Raw genomic sequence first — 22,188 nt, 5'->3', positions numbered from 1 at the left:
CTTTTTGACTTCTCCTCGTATATGCTTCAATTTTAGCAAAATTTATTTCACCTATATTATAGCTTACATGGGAAAAAAGTGCATTCTTTTTATATCTTCTTCAAAATGAGGTTTTGTTCAATAAGGATTTCTAATTGCTGCCTAGAAATTTAAAAAAAAACAAACGAACTTTGTCAGATCAAGATCAAGCTTCGCCCTATAATGTAAAATATGTTATCGCAAGAAATGTGAGGGAGTTACTGTGGTGAATAAAGACTTGCACAAATTAAAGAGAATTGGACAACTGCTCAATAGGTGAGAATGCATCAGTCCGCGTATTTCTGCGAACTTTAAACTGTACTCGAGCTACATCCGTGAAAATATTAGGGCTGTATGAATATTTTTACAAAAATGTGTTGCACGATCAAAAACAAACTATCAACTGAAAAATTACATATATAACACCTCACTATCATCTAACACTGCAATTAATTCATTCCTTCTAGTGGATAACAAAATGCATTAAAGTAATGCTTACTATTGGATATTTTAATGACACGTTTAGGAATTTTAAAAACCATTCTACTTATGGGTTTATGCAATTCCTGAATATCACTTGCACTCCCAAGCTTTCAACTGAAACTGGGGATTCTCGTCACTCGTCACGTAAGTTGGCTATCAAGATGTGATACAAGTCGCTCGAAAGCGCATGCCTCGAGTTCTGCAACTAGCACTAACGATTTACTTGTGAGCTAAGTAACGAGAAACGACTTCGTTCAAGTCGAGAGCAGAGATCAATACTCGCAAGTGACATTAAGATTAATATTTCTACTCTTATTGCTTGCCTTTCTGTTAATTAAATTTAAAATAATCAAATCTAAGGGCTAGTAGTCCGTTTTGATCGTGAGAATGGCTGGACGCTCGCGGAGAATTATTTTAGAAAATTAATTCGCATTTCTTAAACATGTCACAAACAAAATAACTATGCCAAGTTAAACCTAGGATACAATTTAAGAACCCGGGAGCAATTATGAAAATTTATCGGTGAAATCTATTAATTTAGAAATCACTAACAAATTTAAAAGTAATTATTACGAGCAGGTATACCAATGCCTAAATAAAGGAGTTGATTTTGAGTTTAGCCTCCCTTTCAGCAGTGAGGCTATATGAGACATGGACCTACTGATTAACGTGGAATCCGAACCATATGAGCTCCTGGCGGGAATCGAACCCGGGTCTGGCACGCCATAGACTATTATGTAAGAAGGAAAAATTGGTGCTGAAGTAGGAAACGTATAAATACGATTTAGCTGTAACGTAATAGCGAAATTTTCAAAGTTACCGCCCACTATATTTTCATTTTGCATAATGAAAGCAGTGTGTACTCACAGTGAAGATGCTCTACCTCATTCTGTTTCGAACTGTTATTTGTCTTGAAATAGACAAAGTGTGAAACATGAAAACGCTGCGTGAAATCTCATCGCTGTATGCAATAACTGCAAGTCTGGAGCGAGGTCATCGACCTTTATTGATTATTACCTGTAATATCCATTCTTCGCATGGGCCAGATAAAATATCTATATAAACAAACTGAACAACGAAAGAAAAAAATATCGGTCATTTTCTACTACTTTTACATATCCCCGTAAACGCCTCCTGAGATCCCCTGGTTCAAATTTTGAAAGGAAAGAAAACGCCTCTGGCCCCCAGCCGATTGGGGCTGTATTTGGAAGGTGATTTTGAGTTTTTACGTCCCGTTCAGCAGCGAGGCTACATGAGACGTGGACCTACTGATTAACGTGGAATCCGAACCACATGAGCTCCCGCCGGGAATCGAACCCGGGTCTCCCACGCCAAAGGCGCGTACGCTAACCACTTAGCCACGAAGGAGCTCGCTGTATTTGGAAGTCAACGCCTGTGGAAGTATCACCATTCATCTCAGCAAACCACAAAAACTATGGATTTGACACTAATATCGGTCATTTTCGATTACTTTTACATGTCTCGGTAACCCCCCGTCCCGCATTCAATGATAGCTGAATTTGAAAGTCATCGCTACTGCAAAAGTTACCATTGATCTCAGTGACCGCAAAAACTATGGATCTGACACTAATATCAGTCATTTTGGATTAGCTTTACATGTCTCGGTATCACCCCTCCCCCCGTGATCCCGGCCTGCAGCCAAATGGGGTGAATTTGGATGTTAATTCGATCAGAGTTTCACCATTGATCTCAGTGACAGCGAATACTATGAATTTGACACTAATATCGGTCATTTTCTACTGCTTTTACATATCCCGGTAAACGCCCCTCCCCTTAGACCACACTGGTTTGAATTTTGAAAAAAAAAAAAAAAAAAAAAAGATTGGTCTTGGTCTGGGGCTGGACCAAGGTATCCGTGACCAAAATTTGGTAAATCTCGGTCCACTCGTCTGGTCCCCAGGCCGCACACAGACAGACAAACAAACTCTATTTTATTTATATTAGATTCATAGAATTTTTAGTGCATCAACTATATTCGTGAATGAACATGATATGCAAAAAATTGAATTTGGCAATCAGCGAAAAGCGATTCGCCCTATTTTCTATTGTTTGCAATGAGAATTCGTGTGGCAAATATTTTTCCCATGTTAAGTCTATGGCCATCTCGTTTTTTGGTGATTATTCCTCAACGGTATGTCCGATCAGGACATGCAATCCCTTACAAGAGTCAGCGCGCGCTATCAAATCACCATGCCAAATTTGGTTAAAAAATGGTTCAGGCATCTCGGAGAAGCATCTGGATAACCGAACGCCTAAATCGAGTAAAAGAGGAGCTTCACTCCAATGATGCTACTGAAAGCAACCTACTAAAAGATAGCTGTTTTTTAACCAGTTTTAGTCCAATTTTCCCAAGAAAATGCTGAATTCATAGGGACAATGATTACTCCTAAAGTAAATCTCAACTGAGAATGTAACATCATTTATAAATACTATTTTTTAAGGCATTCAGTACGATATGTCCACTAATTCTCTGCTGGTACACATATTCTTAATCTGTTTAATATTACTTAAGAAAACTTTAGTAGACACCAACCATACAAAATTAAAAATGAAATTAAATTTTACGTCCCACGGTTATGCCGGTTAGGCTAAAGGAGACGGTGATGATGAGAAATGAATGAAATGGTGGAATGAAGAAAGTGGAGGGAAACAGGAGAACCCCGAGAAAACTAACGCATACGGTGTTTGTCCACCACAAAGCTCACTTGGCGGAAGCTGAGATCGAACCAAGCACCCAGGGCCTCATGCACCAAAGGTGAACGCTCTATCGCTGAGCCACTGCGGCTCCCTATGTAAGGGATGTACTAACGTTTAATGTACAAGAAACATTAAAAGTGTTCGTCATATGATACACTTTTATTTGGGTTTCTATTTGTAAACTGCATACCTATGGAATGGTTGTCAAGCGCTCACCTCTGTCACTTCGGCGTCCACCCTTCAGTGCTACTACCTTGAATGCTTTCTTTGTCACCACATTTAACAAAACAAATCCCCTTATGCGTAAATCTGATAGGCGATGACAGAACGATAGAAGGAAATGCAAAGTCTTATTAAACGCATGCAAAGACATAGGTTTAGAAGTAAAGCAGAGAAAACTAACTACATGGAAGTTCGTTGGAATCGTAATACTGGAAATTATACACGTGTCAAAATATCAAATAATACTTTCCACAAAGTGGATATTTTCAAATATCTACGGTTAATATCAACAGACCAAAATAATATCCACGAAGAAATTAAATGTGGACTAAAAGCAAGAAATTCGTGTTATTGTTCAGTTCAAAATCTTTTGTCGCTGCGAATTCTGTCAAGGAATTTGAAACTTATATATATATATATATATATATATATATATATATATATATATATATATATATATATATATATATATATATATATATATATAATACGAAAATCATGCCTGTTGTATTGTATGGTTGAGAAATATGGTCGCTTATTCTGAGGGAAGAACGTAGACTGAAAGTATTTGAGAACAAGATTCTGATACGAATATTCGGGCTCAAGAGGAACAGGAATGGCGGAAATTTCATAACAAGGAACTGCATGATTTATATAATTTACCAAACATTGCTACGATCATCAAGTTTAGGAGGCTCAGGTGGGCAAGTCACGTAGCCAGAATGGAAGAAAGTAGGAACGTTTTCCAAATTTTGACTGGAAATCCAATAGGGTAGGAAGACCTAGGTGCAGATGGGAGGATAATATTGAAATGGATGTCGCAAAAATTGGAATATAAAGTAGAAACTAGATCCAGCTCGCTAAGGACAGAAGCTAATTGAGAGCTTCTGTGAACTAGCCCCTCTACACGTGTCACAGATTTCAATGTTTAAGGCGAACGATAAAGTTAATCTCCTCGATAGTCATACAGAATAAGGTTTTAGCACCGCTCACGAAAAGATGGGTAACGAGAAAGTCGAAGTCGTTAGCGATTCAAGACTTCTCGAGAATAAGCCCCCAGGAACTCTTGTCATACAGGATAAAAACAGGAGACAGAAAAATAAAAACGTGAGGGAAAAACAGAAGGGCGTACGGGAGTACTAACATCACAATCTCAGTGCTATCGTCTGGATTAACGGAAGGGCGGACGGGAGTACTAACAACACAATTAGTGTTATTGTACGGAGTAACAGAAGAACGTACTAACAATTTTAGAGTTATCGTGCAAAGTAACGGACGGGCGTACTACCACCATCTTGTGAGTCTTACAACGTGATTTTAATAAAAGGAACGGACTTACCGGGGTAAAGCAGCAGTGATGGAGACACGCTGTCAAAACTTAGATCACATATTAAATGATGGGCATGTAAATTGCAGTATGGAGGGGTTAATTTGCGCATTCCCTTAGTCTTTAGTGGAAGACTGCAAACTCATGTTCGTATTTCTTTTATTATAATCACCAACGAGAGTTTTCAGTTTAACGTCCCACGATTATGCCCCTTAGACTAAGGGAGACGCAATGAGAGTTATAATATTGTGTTGTGGGTACTTCCTCGGTTCGTCAATCCACACCAGAGTGTCTACTGAAATTCCAAAATGAAATTTCGTGACCCATTCTTTACCAAACCATAAAATTTCGTAACATTCTCAAGAGCGAATTTGGGTGCAAATTAGGCCAAATTTTCATACATACGATAGAAGCATACTTTGGTTGCGATTTGGTAGCGTCTAAAGCTGACCATAGACATTTTTGGTGGTGAATTTTCACGTCTTATAAAACAAAATTTTCCAGTCTGCACTTATATTTGTACAAATAAAAAAAATTCGTGACCCAACATCTAAATTTCGTGACTTTTTCATGACTTTCGTGACCAATAGACACCCTGAACACTGAAGGGTTGCAAATTTATTATTATTATTATTATTATTATTATTATTATTTTGTAATAGACAACTAGAGCTATTATCTCGACAGAGAACGTTAATGAACTCAATCCGCTAACATATTAACGGATAATGATGAATTGAACGTGGCTATATATTGCCCATATCCTATACACGAGTTTTTTGAAGTCTGCTTTTTGCAATATGTAGGTCGTGTTCGTTAGTGGCATCAATCCGTTAACATCTTATTATGTAACACTGACTTTAACGGTGGTAATCCATATCTCATACTTAGAAATGTTTTGCTTGATCCTCTTCAGTGTCTTTATTAGATTCCGTTTTTTTTTTTTTTTTTTTTTTCTTATGATAATACTAAATTAAACAATTAGAGCTATTAGCTATTAATTAACTTTACAGTGAGCCGAAGGAAGGAAGGAAAAAATCCATACATACATTACATCCATTTATCCATCCATCCATACATACATACGTACACTCATGTCCAAAATTATTGTCGCATGTCTACAAATATGTTGTTGTAGAAATATAATTTGATAACGAATTCTTCCGCTATTTCTTATAATGTTAGTATGTGTATAATCGGCAAAGACATGTATGTGGCAAATTTCATGTCAAAAGAGCAGTAAATAAGGACAATAAAACGAAAATAAAACTTTCTTGTCCATTTAGCAACATTTTGTTTTACTCATTCTAATTTACGTATTTATAATTATTTTCCTATGAAATTTACCACAAATATACATTTCCCGATTATACACATAGTATCAGTATTAAAATTACCCTGCAAAATCATTATCAAAATATATTCTTACAAGAAACTTATAGATATGCGACAATAATTTTGGACATGAGTGTACATTACATACATACATACTGTTTACATCCATCTTCTAATATAAATAAAATACAGAATACATTACACTTTCCACTGATTATACATCACTTTTTAAAATACCAACCCGGAAAGCCGACAGCTTTAGGCGAGTGTATCTCGCTAAATGTTCCTTCAACACTTTCACAAGATGTGGCACTCCCATTGACTTTGAAACATCCGGGTACTCCTTTAGAAAAAAAAGTGCTTCTCTTTCCCTGCTTTCTTCTACTGCCTATACAAAATAAAACATGTCAGACAAAAACCATAACTAACAAAACACAAAACTTATAAAAATACTAACAATTTTAATTTTAGTATTTAAAAATTAAGTTAACGTTAAATCCTCATTAAATTAATAATAATCAATTGTCATTTACAATCACCTAGAAACACACTTCTGGGGTTAGTCTAAACACTTAGTGTGTCAACAATTTATAAAAGCGCCAAAAGTAGCACAAGCCTAACTACCGTCCATATCACAGCTTGCACTGAATTTGAGTTTACATCACAGGCCTTCCAATGCTAATGAAAAAAATATATATATATATATAGGAAATCACGACGAAAAAATATAGGAGGTTTCGTGAAGCTGTAAAAAAAAGGAACATTTCAATTATATGCTGGAACATTTGTGCATTTGGAACATTTTCAAAGAACAAGGAACAAAGAAACTCATATAACAATATTTCTACCTATTGGAATGAACATTTCAATTATCCAATAGGAAGAAAAAAAAAACCCTGGAAATTACACCAATATAACATGAAAATATGAGCATACATTCTACTCTAAATATAACTAGGTGGATATTTATCTCGTTGTAAGATTTTATACGAGTTTCTTAGTTTTTCGTATGTAGGTCACCAGTACTAAGCAACGACCATAAGGAAAGTGTAAAAAGGATCTAACTCCACAGAATGCTCGTCCATGAAGATATCGATGTTCTTACAATCTGCAAATACATGCTTCATTTCTTTTGCCAAATTCTGTGCAAGGGATAAACAAGTGGAATACTGGATGTAGACACTGCAGGTACTTCAACAACCGTACGGTCTCTCAATATTGGTCATTTCTTAAGCAGTTTTGAAACCACACAAATGTAGAATCATTTCACATCCCCACTGAATTCCCTCTTTTGGCCCTTCAACCACCCACATCTTATTTCCTTATGTTATTTTCACAAGTGGAAGTAGCAATGGTACAAAAATATAAATAGTTTTATTAAAATGTAGGAAATTTACGAGTTTATAGAAAGAGACGCAAATATATAGGAAAAATAGGAAATATAGGAGCATTGAAAAGCCTGACATGATCAATAAATTCTCAAATCAATTCTCTAATATTGCTGGTTACATGTATACAGCATGCTCGGAACAACACGAGCAAACTTTGGGAAACGAATACTCAAGTGAAAACATGGGAAAATTTATACACTAAGATGGATGCATAAATGCGTTATTTCGGATTTAAAAGTAGCCAATAATTGTTGGGAATGAGGGCCAGAACTCAGAACGAAATGTCGGATCAAGGCCGAGTAAGAGACCATAAAATTTATGTTGAGGCTAGATTTGATTAATGTACCAGTGGATATCCAATGGGTCCCAATTTTTAGTTTCTGATCATTATTTTTAAATTCCGGTGTAAGCATATGGGAACTGCAGTATCACTCCATGAAACGTTTGTAGCCCCACTCACAAGGAGTGCCGGCAGAATAATAAAATTGTACAGTGTTAAAAAGCATATCTCTGTATGTAATAACTGAAATTTTCATATTAATAACGAAATTGTTACTTCGTTTTTGAGGCCCCTAAAGTGATCTTGTGTGCTCAACCAGCGAATATCACGAACATTGAGTGACACGTGTATATTGTTTTAAAACGATTATTTAGCATCTATTACTGCTGGACCTTTTTTATTGTTCAGTCGTACATGTATTGCTAAACACGTCACATGAGTTTTGAGAAGGAGCACGTCAAGTTGATGGAGGTCATGACGTCATCTGTAAGGCCTTCAAGAGTACCACGCAAAACGCTTCTTTTGTTCTCTTGCTAATTCTATCTAAAAAGTTTTATAGGCTCCACGAACACATATATATGTCGTCAACATGACCATAAGACAGAGTACACGTGTTATGGCTTCTTTTCTCCTCCTCTCCTCCATCCCTCTACAATTTCCTTATCATTATTTACTCTGTGTTAAAGGCACTGATCTTCAGTTTAAAATCCACTCTCTATATAAATACAAACTTATAGAAACAAAGAAGGTTCAACTGATTTTGTTTAGAACAGAACATTTTCTGTTGGTGATAAAATGTAAACGATGAAGAAAAAACATTTTATTTTAGTCGCCACCACAAGCGAAATTCTTTTCCCTCAGTTTTATGCATTATCTAATGTTTTATTTTTGTTACGCCTAACGGAAGTATATTTCTTTTTCTTAGGTTTCAAGATAGATTTGTGTGTTGCACACGCATTACGTACACCACTTAACATTTTTCAAGTTATTTTGAGATCTGTACGTTAACACAGGGCCAGTCCAGATTGGCCTAAACTTTTGACAAAGGAATTTTTCAGAAAAAATTCCCCATTTTACTCGAATTCCCCTTTTCAGGTATGTCATACGGACATGCGAATTGTACGTTTGGAAGGCTGCTTTTTTGATAATGAGGTAGGAACCAAAATCCTAGGATAAACAGTGATGATGTAATAGCTGCTTGACTGAATCTAAAATTTACCTTAAAAATACCAAAAGGGTTAAACGTGACGATTTCTCAACAGATGATGCTCCATGTGCAGTGACTGACCCTAAAATCCTGGATGAAATTCATGGCATTATTTTTAAAAATTCCACAATCTCAGCAAAACGTATGGTACACATTGTGGACATGTTTAGATTTGAACTTCCATGAGAGAAAAACACGACAATTTTAACATATCTTAAAACATTGTACTTCTATCTATAGTATGTACAGGGCAGCGCATGGAAGCAGGGAAATTTTGTATCTAGAATTAGTAACACTCTATGGTCAGCATTGGTTTGGGACCGATAAAGACAACATTGAGAAGACTTTGGGAGCATTGAAGTTGTGCGGAACGTGTGTTCGCTGTGAAAGCGTTTGATAACAACGGCGACATTCTATGGCCTCTGAGATCCTCTGAACTCAGTGTGTGCGATTTCTCTCTGTGGCGAATCTATGGGGCATCTCGAAACCAAAGACTATAGTACACCTCCTGCAAACATCGCTGAACTTGAACTAAGGGTTAAAGGAGGACTCACTGGCATTCCTACTGAGAAGGAACAAATCTTTCCGATGTAGTCTTCAAGAAATAAAGTGACATGTAAGTGCCATAGCTAATGTCATAGCTCTCTACATGCATCTGAATCTTAAACGTATTCTTTCCTGTGTTGATTAGTGCATTTTACATCAATTAAAATTGTCCTGTTTTCCTGCGCCAGTATGTACTTTAAAATATCATTCTTTTCTTAATCAAAATAATCTAAAGGCTGAGCAGTTTTAGAGTACTGACTCATCATTGTTTTAAAATTTGAAGTCGATCAAAATTCTTGCAACTGCTCCACATCTTTATCTGCCCTACTGTTTTCCAATTATTTTCAACTAGTGCAACTAAAACAGACTTCATGTGATTCACTCCAATATCAGATCCTGCAGAAGTATTAAGATCCAAATACGAAAGTGCTCTGGTCAATTTATAATTTAAAAGTGACTTCTCCAAAAGTTTAAGAACAAATTTCTGTAGACACTTTCTGGAATTTCGGCCAAAATCCAGTGTTCAAAGCCGTTTCTGGACGAAATTCTTAAAGGCAGTATGTGTAGCAACAAAATGTCAAAATTTCCCACAGGAAGATGATTTTCTTCATTTTCCACATCAATTCGTATACATGAGCTTAAAAGAATTTGAAGCTCCTGATTTTATAAACTTTTACTTTTTTTTTTTTTTTTCACGACTGCCAGTAAGTGTTGTAAAGAAACGGATTAAGAACCTCAGTCTGAAATTCAGCAAGGAAAGGTTCTAGTCTGAAGAAAGTTGTTTCAAAATGTTAGTTAATTCATAAGCATTTTATCTTCTTCCAACATACCTGACAACTCGAAGAGCTAGGAACTTTCTTATCCTTCCTAACCCCTTGAATATACAACAGAAGATGCGGTTAACTGTCAATGGTTCCCTGAGCAACACTACTATTGTTAAGCCAATACAGAACCAATCTTAACTGGAAAATTTTCTGAGACACTATATGTATACTCATCACGGAAGGCTGGAACATTCTTAAACAAGTTATGCAGAAATGTTAGAAATTCAACGATTCTCCCAGTCCGTTACCTCAATTGCACTCTTAAATGCTCCATATAAAGTAAGTAACCAAAAGCTTCCTGTATTAAGTATTACAAGGTCATTTAGCGACGTCTTGATATCTGACTTGAAGGTACGCAGAAATTTAAAGTTTACAATGGGGCCATCAATTGAAATTTGAATTATCTTTTCATAAGTTCAAGGGAGCCTCTTTGAAAGTGAATGAAAGATCAGAACCTGTAGAATGCCTTAAAAAGGCTCAAGTAAAATAACGCGTGCGCACACACCCTTGCAGGCTATTTCAGAGTTACACATTTATTTATGACAGTCTGCTTTTCTTAAGACACTTTAATAAAACATTCATCAAAGCAAATAACACACTAACACTCCTTCAACAACTGAACTAGTTCACTTCTCAAGTATGGTATTTTGTCATATTCAAGCTGCATTGTTCCAACAGTCTAGTTGTTTGGGAGCATAAGTTCAAATACTTTGACATCTTTACCAGCAGTGCGCAATGACGTATGCTAATACTGTAAAGTTTTGCTTATGCAGGTATAAGTAGAGCAAATTATCTCCCACTAACGAATTTATTATAAAATCTCATTATAAATGGAGTAATACAAACAATTCTCTAATACTGGGTAAAAGAAGGTGAACCAAGGCTTGAGCAGCTTAGGGAAGGATATATACAGAGCTCCAAAGGAAGTTAAGGTGGAGTATATTTAGGATCTCCAATGCTCCACGGAAGCAGAGGGGGTTAAAAGTCACAGAGCTCCGAGCATTGACAATTACTTGCACACGCATGATTAACTACTCATGTATTTAGATTAAAATAAATACTTAAATCCAGTTAATTTAAAAACTCAAGAAGCATATTTTATTTTGTTTCATTTTTCTGCAAAGCGAATCCTTTGTTTTTTGCAGGTAGAGAATTTTCTTTGTAGCTCAGAAAAAAAAAAAAAGAATTATTAAGGCGGCAGCCCACACTCTTCAGCTTTTACCTGTACGAGCTCAAAGACCACCCACAATAGCGCCTTCTGACTCACCGCTAATGCACTGATATTGTTAATGAAGCCAGAATTTCTCAGGACATAAGTATACAAATCTTGTGAATCGCACGCAGCAGACAGCCAGGAACAAAAAAATTTTTATCTTGCATCTTTTCAAGTGCATATGAAGTTCACCAAAATCACGTACCAACAAGAAAACGACGCTAGAAAGCCAAGCCACGCGACTAACCGGTTTTTTTTTTTTTTTTTTTTTTTTTTTTTTTTTTTTTTTTTTGAAAATTGTGTCACGGACCCACGGCAGCAAATCAGAACCAAAAATTCAAATTTAACAAAGAAAAAAAAAGAAGCGTTTTTTCTTTTTTTTTTTTTAAGAAAACTTCGGAAAACGCCTCAGCGGAAGAGGAACGGACTCCAAGATCGTCTTTCGTACCGAGAACATCTATAGCACGTCAAATCGTATTCCGGAAGGAACTTATATTTTTTTAAAGTATTTTATACTATAAACATGGCAGGCTAAAACCGGGTTAGCTGCCGGCTCAGTGCCCACACTTCGTCCATAACTACGGTCGTTATCGATTTTTCTCTTGTAAATATTTCATACGTTATAACGGTTACTTTATTATCAGGATTTAATTGTGACGCTCCATTTTATTCGATGAATTAAGTTATTTTAGTGTGAGCTGCGTGCAGCGGAAAAGTTTAGCACTATGCTATAAGTGAAAGAGGAATAGGCGAAAGTTTGTGGTGCTGTCGTGCTTAATAAAAACTGTGCTATTTTAAATGAAGATGTACGTGCCAATGGATAAACACTTGCAAGTACACGTATCGCTGCATCCTAACACCATGAAAATAGGGAGGGACATAGACACGAGTTCGAGGCCCGTCAACCGAGACAGATGCCCTACCAGAAAAAGAGAGAGAGACAAGGACTTCCAGCCACACGAGGACTTCTTTTCCGGAATTTGAACCCAGGAAACTGAGCGGGAGAGGCTACCACAAGACTTGGAAATGGACACTAGGAACCACTGTGGTACTCCGGAAAGTAAAGTTCAGTTTTCATATAAAGTGTGGATACATAGGCGGAGGAGGAAAGTCTTCAGAAGGTAGGATGAACAGTTTTAATATTTTCTTTATTGAGGAAAAACAGAGCCAATTTCCGGGATTCGTGATGTTCTCCATACCTACATTTTTTTTTCTAAAAACTTCGGAACATTGTTTATCTATACGGAACTATCCGTAAATTTTAAGAACATTATTTTTTTAAAAGATATAGAGAAATAATCTAACTTTGATTGCATTTCTAAAATTAATTTATTTGCTTTAGAAATTATGGATTCAATTCTTGAATTACTACAATGAATTTTTGATTATTTTACTGATGAAATCCGCATATCTGAGTTAAATATTTCATCGTGCACTTATTTGAAATTGTCATTTGTAAATATTAAAATTCTGGAAGGTGTCATTGTCATCATTAATATGTAACTGAATATTTATCAATATCAAGTGTGAGTAATTATATTTTTTTATATATAAATTGCGTGTAAGATGTTTGCATACAGTATAACTTCAATCTTGATAAAATCATAATCTAACGTAAAAATATAGTTGTGCAGATTCTAATTTTTGTATAAGTTGTCTAAGGAAAGGTTGTACTAAGGTGCTAAAGCATCGAGCAAGCTCGATATCATTTTATTGTAAATCGTGAATTATTAATATTATTAAAAGCAACCATTGCTAAGGGATTTCCAAAGTCGTGCTATTTCAAGCAAGTTGTAGACAAATAAGTGTATATCTTCTTATCACGATATATATTAATAATTCCGTAAATAATGTAAACAAGTTAGGACACTCGAGTAAAATTGTTTTCAGAGGTACCTATCTGAGCAACGAGCGCAGATGGGGTTCATAGCTATGGAGAAACTTGAGAATTATTGAGAATCATTGAGAATTAAAAATGTCGACAGTGTTTTTTTTTAATCAATTGGCCAATAATAGTATTTTATTGTTTGTGTATTATATTTGAGTATAATACCTGTATGTAGTTAGTTTTTGTATGATAATTTTTATTTCATTTCATTTTTTTTTTTTAATTTATATAGTATGTGTATTAGGGTAGGCCGAAAAAACTCATTTTTTTATTTCGAAGTTGTAATAGCGCGGAAAAGTTGCGAATTATATAGACAAAGAAAAATTTTTAAAAATTATCAAAATCGGTTGACATCTTCCGGTCGCGCATAGACCCTAAAATTTGACAAAATATGAAAAAAAAATAATTTTTGCGATTATTTTTTTAAATTTTTGAATTTAATGTTTTCGTAATGTAAGAGTTTTTAACGTCTTCAAATAGAGCCTAAAAACATTGTATTTTAATTTGGTTTAGATCAGTTGATATCTTCCGGTCGCGCATAGGGCCTAAAATTTGTCAAAATATTGAAAATGTTACATTTTTACGAGTTTTTTAAAAATATCTTTATTAAACTCTTTTTAAACATAATACTTACAGTATTTTTATTTTTGAACAAAAGAACATTATGTTTTATTAAGATGCGAATAAATTAACAACTTCCCATTGCGCAATGATCCCAATGCTATAGAAAAACAGTACCTAAAAAAGATGGTCCTGTGACATGATGGGTGATAACAGTAACAACGTGCATGGTACTTTTTGACTTGCTCTATATTTAAAAAGCTTAAATGTTTATTAAGCTCATTCTTTTTTAGATAGGAGTACTATTTTTTTTAACTCAGAATTATTCAAAAAACCCGTACTTTGAATTTGGAGAACTGAAGTTCGAGCCCCGTGGAGTCAACTTCACTTCTCCAAAACCGTCATTCATTTTCTTTCGGTTATTTTTGGGATAGGCAGATGAGTCACCACTTGTCGACACCATTCCCCTTTAAGTGGAATGCCAGGAATTCATTTTTCTAATGCAGTATAAGACAAATCCGTGATTGCATTCGTTATTCTTTCCTTTTAATATCAAATACGCAAATCAAAATTAATGAATCGAATTCCAAAATCAGTACGTTTCAAATTTCTCTCTTTGGAAATTTGATGCCCGAACACGTAACCTTTGTTTCTTCGTAATCTCACGTTATAATACTATTTGGCGATCCGAACCAGAGACTTTTCTAAATTCTATTTACATTTACAAAATTTGGCGCAACCGGACTCAAACCCAAGCACCCCCTGCGTCTCACAAAATTTAAGAGCCCAAACAGGGATCTCTATATTTTTTAAAAAAATTTTAATTTTTACAGCATGCTAAAGGATTTGGGTTAGTTAACTCCTAGAGCTCCACGCAAGATAAAGAAGAGGAGATGACCAGCTGTAGCCTGATAGCGATCGCTGAAATCGTTCCGCAGGGTGTCTACTAAAATTCCAAAATGGAATTTCTAATTTTTTCGTGATTTTCTTTATCAAACCATAAAATTTCGTAAAATTTTCAAGAGCGAATTAGGTCGAATTTTCATACATGCGATAGAAGCGTGCTTTGCTTGCGATTTGGTAGCGTCTAAAGCCAACCATAGACATTTTTGGTAGTGAATTTTCACGTTTTATAGAACAATATTTTCCAGTCTCTACTTATTTCTTATGTCTCTGAGAGTACCGATAAAAAAAAAAAAAAAATATCGTGACCCAAAAGCTAAATTTTGTAACTTTTTTTTTTTTTTTTTTTTTTCATGTCCGTTTTCTGATTTCGTGACTTTCGTGACCGATAGACACCCTGTTCTAGTTTTATAGTAGTTCCAGTGTGGTGGTGACGCTGGTGAAGTTTAAGTTTTTTAAACAACTTAGCAAAACTTAGTTTCTTTGGTATAGCAGAGAATTGAGCTACACCTAGAGAATACCTTGTCACAAATAGCATTCATATGATGTTTTACTGAAAAGTAAGTACTGTTGCGAAAATAGACTAATTATGGAGGATTGATACTGGCACAAAGCACAGTTTCTGGAGGATAGTGCTAGTGAAGACAGCATCCATGAATGGCTTGACAAACTAGTGGATGAAAGAAAAAAGAGAGAAGTTCTCCCAGCCAACCACCCTGTTGGGAGAAACAATGCCCACCAACCACCCACACATGTAGGATCATGACAAATTATTATTCAGCACAAAAACCGGAATAGCAATCAATTAAAATCTTCATTATAATTATGAAAAATCTGACATTCAGTATTTCTGTAAAGGACGGAAATGCAATTTGAAGGACATTTCCAGGATGTTTCCAGGACAAAATCAATTCTAGGACATTTCCAGGTTTTCCAGGACGAGTGGGAACCCTGCATCATGATTAATAAATCATTACGAATGTATAACCATAGGTGGGCACTTTCTACGAATCTCTCTCGTCATAAACCTGCCCTCAACGTCGCTCACCCTCGCCAACCCATAACGTCACTCACTTTCCCTCAATCTCGTTCGTCGTCACCCTCACGGAATATTACTACCCCTTAATTCACCCTTACAGCCCCTCAATTTCATTCAACCTCACTGTCACGCCACCTTAAACCCCTCACACACTGACTTTTAGAGTGAGGAGTTGAGAGGTAACCCCATGAGGATGTCCACCTATGTGTATAACTATTGGTGGATAATGATAAAATACGTATCTACAAATGTGTAACACTTAGAAAATACACTTCGATATCCGGTTAAGCATCCCATACTTAAGGATCAAAGGTTCGATGAAATTAGTCTGGCTATCCACTGGGTATTGACCTTGTACATGTACTGAGTGGAACTTTATCAGCACTTCTCCTAAAATCGCAACCATTTCAGTAATAGACTGAAATAGTGATGTCATTTTCTCTTCGTTACCATGGTGATCGCCATTTTTTTCTCCTAAACAAATGCATGTAGCGAAAGGAATATTGTGAAGTCCACTGTTAATAAGAAAACTGTAGTAATATTTAAAGACAAAGTAGTGGAAAGGTATAGATTAAGAATATGGGGTCACTAGAATATTTAGAGTGAAATCTAATATTTCACGAAGTAACATCTAAGGAACCTTTTTCTACAGGGCCACATCTCTAGGTAAACTGATACCATTACCACGTCATGAATGAACAAAAGAGTTATACACAATGTAAAATCTCTAGGGTACAGATTGCGAGCTGTTGGCACAAGAAAAATAGAACAAATGTACGATTTATCCAGAAGGAAAAATCATTGTCTACTTTGAGAATAATGTTAACTATAGTGGCTCATTTAGATTTCTTACGCCCCTCTTTAAAATATAAGTCCATAATTACAGTGGTTACAAACGTGGGAACGAAAAACAAAAAAGCTTGGAATTGTGTACGCGTCGAAAATGAATTAACCATTGCATCATTGAGCCACCCGCATTTTGTGGATAATACACTACACAATCGAAATGTAAAAGGTAGTGCGCACAGTTGCAGAACGTACATTTATTAACATTGATAGTGGAGAACAAAGATAAGTTTCTAGATCTAAAGTTGCCCAATAAAATAAAATTTTTAAAAAAATCACTCAACAACATCTGAAATCGTCATTCGTACCAATCGAAACTCCCTGAGTTTTACAGGATTTCTAAAATTCCCTGACATTTCTCGTTTTGTTGACAGCCTGAAATAAAGTTCGTTAACTTTGGTGACCACGCAGAGACATGGCTTGGCACAGCTCAACTTGTATGTGGTACTTTGTATACTTGCCACGTTCAAATCGTCCCCAACTGGCTTCCTTTGTTCTCTACAGAAAATTTATCCTAACCGCACTCATAAATAATACTCCAAACACGCCATAAACAGTACGAGTGTGATGTCAACAGGACGCACTCTTGCCTTCCAGGTCCCCAACCAGAAGGGAGCTAGGGGGGAGCCTGGACCCCCTAAACTTTTCGTGGTCCCTCTAGATCTCAATACAAACTGCTATTATTAATACAAAAAACACAATGTAGATACTTGTAAGAGAATTTTTTAATGTCTTGGCCCGTTCTAACATATAAACCTCTGTGGCTGGTTTCGGGCCTGTTGTCACCCCTAAACTTATAATAAAAAATGGATAAATTTTGCTAAATCAGTAACAGTGGAAGTAATACTAACATAAAACCCACTAAAATAGTCCTTTTAAAGTACTCCAACATATTAAATATGGAGGTATAAAGATCATGCAAAGTGTTGGTTAAATTTGTATATCACTTTCTGAACAAGAGGGTAAAAAATTGCAACAGTTTTCTTTTCCAGCAGGTCAACCGGAAAACTATCGTGAACTAGAAAAACTTGATGATCTTTCCCTCTCATGTAACAAAGAAACACGTGGGTCATTTCAATGGTGTTCTGCTTCCTCTGAAGCCACCTGAGCATGATTTAGCCGCGCTGATTTTACCTTGGTTACTACTGGCAGGATCTGAACCATTAGTGAATAGCCCATTGTCTGAGGGATAAAGATACTATATTTAGTGACCGAGGTCTGCCAGAGAGAGGCTTGGCTTGGCAACAGAGGCTGTATATTACAGCTTTGCCCACCTGGAGGATTTCAGTTCGATTCAATAGGCTTGTTTCTGTTTCTCAAACTCACAAATCTCCATCCATGTTTCGAGGTTGACCTAGTCTACCGCTGCTCCCTATTCTACATTTACTGCTATATTAATGACATATAGGTTCGAAATAAGCACTATATCTTCTTACCCACCCTCCATGCGACATTTCGTTCCCGAGTTACGACTCCTCATTTTATCGTTCTCTCCAAAATGACACATTTGTGCACACATATTGATCTTTAATTTTCTTCCTGTTTTCGTGTGAGAATTTCTTTCTTTCTTTTTTTTTTTTTTTCTTTTTAATTTTTGTTTGTTGTTTCCGAACACCTTGGTTATAGAATACTGGTATTTCAATCTTGCTAATATTATCAGCAATCAAAGTTTTGATTCATTTTGAAACGAAAAATTAAGACAAATAAATATCTATCAATTAGAATAAATATCTATCCAATAAATATTTATCAACTTGTGTTACAACAACGCTAAGCTCTAAAAAATAATAAAAAATAACTATGTCCTTACAACTCAAAGAAAAAAAAGTATTTTTGTTTTACGTCCCACACTTATGCCCTACAAGCTAAAGGAGACGGATGACTGACGATATATGAAAGTAATCGAAAACAACCGACATTAGCGTCAGCTCTGCTAGGAGCAGAAAGTGGTTTATGAAAGAAGGGTATATGCTTATTCCTGTGTATTTTTTATGTATGGGCAATAGATTGTATTTACATAATGTACTTACCTTCATATTAACCATATCTGTGGTCGAGGGGTTACTTGTTCCTACAACTGCTGTGTTGGGTACACTGTAGGCGTCAGCCAATATTTCATCCCCTATATCTTTTCATGACATGAAAAAACAAAACATCTTGCATTACAACAAAATGCCACATTATAATTACTAGTTAATACTCATTTGAATTTAAACTGTGATTCCTAAATCTTTCGTGCTTAAGTCGTAAGGTAACAAAAATGGATGAGAAAAAATATATCCACAAAAAGAAATATAAACCACCAAATGAATATAACGTGAGATGGATACCAAAACCGAGCAGAGCACAATGGACGAGAGAAAGAATGCGCTGAGTTGAAAGAAACACGGTGTCTATGCTACGTCAGTATTGCCAGATCCAAAATATACACCAAGGGTAGGTACCAGATTTTATCAATGTTGCCACAATCCAGATTTAAAGTCGGTTTACATTTATGAATAAAGAATGATTCTTTAAACTTCCTTTTTTTTTTTTTTTTTTTTCTGAACCTATCACATTAACCTATTTAATATTGTGTGTATGTTGTTTTAGGTCAAGTGACAATCCCGACAAGTCTTCTTGAGACTTTTATGATTGTCTTAATGTGTTCTTTTTTTTGGATGTTAATATCCCGTTTGCTTTTATCTATGCATAAAGAGTCACATTGAGCATAAGTGATACCTGACTTTATTTAGTGGATCAATAAACTATTAAAGCCGGTGAAATGCTTTGCAAGAATACGTTGAATTTACATTAATACGTTAACTTTAATGTTTTCCTGCCTTGATTTATTTGTTCTTTAAACTTCCTTCTTTCAGAAACTTGAACAAAAATTGCAATTCTCTCTATCATTATAATATTTATAAGCCAATGCAAAACATAACCATTATAAGTTCCATATAATGCTCACGACTTCTAAATCCAACGGAAACAAATGAACAATAAATACTGGCGGAAATATGTCAATGCTTCACTTGTTTATTGTACACTCTTTTGTTCCGATAGGAAAGATTGCCAACTCATGGTGATGCTTTTCGTTGTTGTGCTATAGCAGGGTAAACAAGAGATTGTCTCTGACATTTCTTATTACATGTGGTGGGAAAACGCAATCCCTACTTTGGTACTAGTGCAACCACAGTCATCTGCCTTACACCATTAATTAAATTGCCTTTATAGATGCACCGAAAAAAGCTTTGAAAGGGTAGTAATGGCAACGTGTCTGTGAGCTGTTAGAGACCTTCTCTTGCTGGCTTCTCTTTAACTTTTTTTTCTTTCTTTCTTTAAACTGGATATACTATACTAGATCAGCTAAATACGTACTCGATACGCTGCGTCAATATTCAAGTGCAGACGTAATTTCAGGAATAAGAGTTTAAAGTGAGATGATTGTTATAATTCCTGATTAGATTGAAGCTTAGCGTCCCTTCCAGCAGCGAGACTATATGAAACGTGGAATCCGAACCATGTGAGCTCCAGCCGGGAATTGAATCCGAGTTTCTCGCATTATACAGTAAGTCACGAGTTATATCCTAAACATCAGTCAACCCAATAAAGGTGCATTGGGTTGCGTATTGATAGGAGATTCCTACTTTATGCTAGATTGTACAGTAGGTCACGAGTTATATTCTAACATTAGTCAATCCAACTATGACGAAGGTGTAGGGGTTGCATATTGATAAGGGATTCCTACTTTATTATGCTACATTATATAGTAGATTGGTTGGTAAATTTGTAGCTTAGCGTCCCTTTCAGCAGCGAGGATATATGAGACGTGTACCTACAGTTTATGGTGGAATGGAAACGCGATTCTCCTCTATCAAAGGCACGTGCATTATTCATACAGTCACCAGCGGTCTCAGTGTTTTGGCATACTGTCTTCAGTACTTCATAACGTCTATCTTCGATGATCACTATCGGTCCAATTGAAAAGTGGTCAACTTACAGCGCAATGAAGCAATAACTATTATAAAGCATACCATATGCATTTTTAATACCTACTTTATACCTCCGTCTCTGTTTATACTTCGTAAATAATATCAGACAGCCCACATGGCTATATGGTTAGCGTACGGAGATTCGTGTAATGTTCAATGGGTGTACAGAGTATTCCCTGCACGGTGAAATTCCCCAACTTGCCATCAACCGAATTTTGAGATATGCTCTGACATTATGATTGGTCCAAAGTACGGAAACGATAAGCCTTGATAGCAGTGAACATAGAATCCTTTGGCGCGATGTCGGAAGTATTAAGGATCGTTGCAACATAAATTAATCGTCATTTGTTCTGAAGTTCTCCAGGAGGAATTGGTGCCAAGACGAGACGAAAATAAATTGATTTAAAAGTGTTTTATGTTGTTTTTTTTTTTTCGTAACCCTTTCGACTTCCGTAATAACATGAATATATACTGCTATGAATTTTTCAATGTCCAAGATCTACTCTTGTACTAAGAATGTTCACAATCGGTCGAACAATTTTGGATGATACGTTGAATGTAAATTTTAAGCCACCGAAGTCGCATGTTTCTGTTTTCCGACACCAAAATGAATACTTTTGAATTCTACCAGACACAACCTCTCTTCGTCACTCGTGCTCCGCGTCAAAATAAATATCCGTAAATTTTCCAAGATTGAATAACTAACTTTATAACAAAAACACTCCAAATTGATCAGACCATTTGTGGGTGGCGCTAAGTTCGAATTTCGGTGTCCCTATTTTGCGTTCCCTTTTCACCGCACCTAAGTAAATACATTAAATGACATACCCAGACCTAACATTGTGCCGAGAATGATGCAAACTGATAATTACTACATTCTAAGCCGCTGTTTTCTTAATTTTATTATTGTCTTCTGTTTAACACTTTTTGTTTGTTTGTTTTGAATGTAAAATTGTGATGTTATCTCTTTATATAAAAGAAAGTTCTGACTGACTGATAAACGCCTAGGTGAAACTGTTTAACCCATTAGTGCACAGCGTCCGATAAATCGAACGCGTGCTTTTATTTATTTTTCGAAGAAACTGTATGTTTTCAGCCCTTTAATTCTTAGTAGTTTGTGATTCTACTATCTATTCTTCTACGTTTTCTGTGGTTGACTCGATAATATTGATTGTCTGTACTTATTACTAAATCAGTGTGGTATCGTACTGAAGGAGTATCGTACTTCAGTGTGGTATCGTACTGAAGGAGTAGATTTACTAAATCAGTGTGGTATCGTACTGAACAAGAACAAGAAAGCGAAAATGATAGTGGCCAATATTTGCATATTTCCGATTTGTTTCAGTTGTGAATTCTCGGTTATTGGCCAAGAAGCTTCAACCCAAGAAATACATTGTTTCACTTCTAAGTTTT

The 22,188-nt window shown here is 35.8% G+C and overlaps 1 protein-coding gene across 1 annotated transcript in view; it reads right to left on the bottom strand.

Annotated features, from left to right (window-relative positions):
- The window catches only part of LOC145674672 (dynamin-1-like protein drp-1), a 61,927-nt gene that overhangs the window by 11,941 nt on the left and 27,798 nt on the right, over positions 1-22,188 (bottom strand). The window contains exons 5-6 of the mRNA XM_081744898.1: positions 18,832-18,929; positions 6,345-6,491 (exon numbers count right to left, since the gene is read on the bottom strand). Coding sequence (XP_081601024.1) covers positions 6,345-6,491; positions 18,832-18,929 — 245 coding nt within the window. The remainder of the gene's footprint in view (positions 1-6,344; positions 6,492-18,831; positions 18,930-22,188) is intronic.

This window comes from Thermobia domestica, chromosome 17, assembly GCF_964235325.1.
Source record: "Thermobia domestica chromosome 17, izTheDome1.hap1.1, whole genome shotgun sequence".
Lineage (NCBI taxonomy): Eukaryota > Metazoa > Arthropoda > Insecta > Zygentoma > Lepismatidae > Thermobia > Thermobia domestica.
The sequence above is the reverse complement of the archived record's forward strand: the minus strand, read 5'-3'. Positions and strand labels throughout refer to the sequence as shown.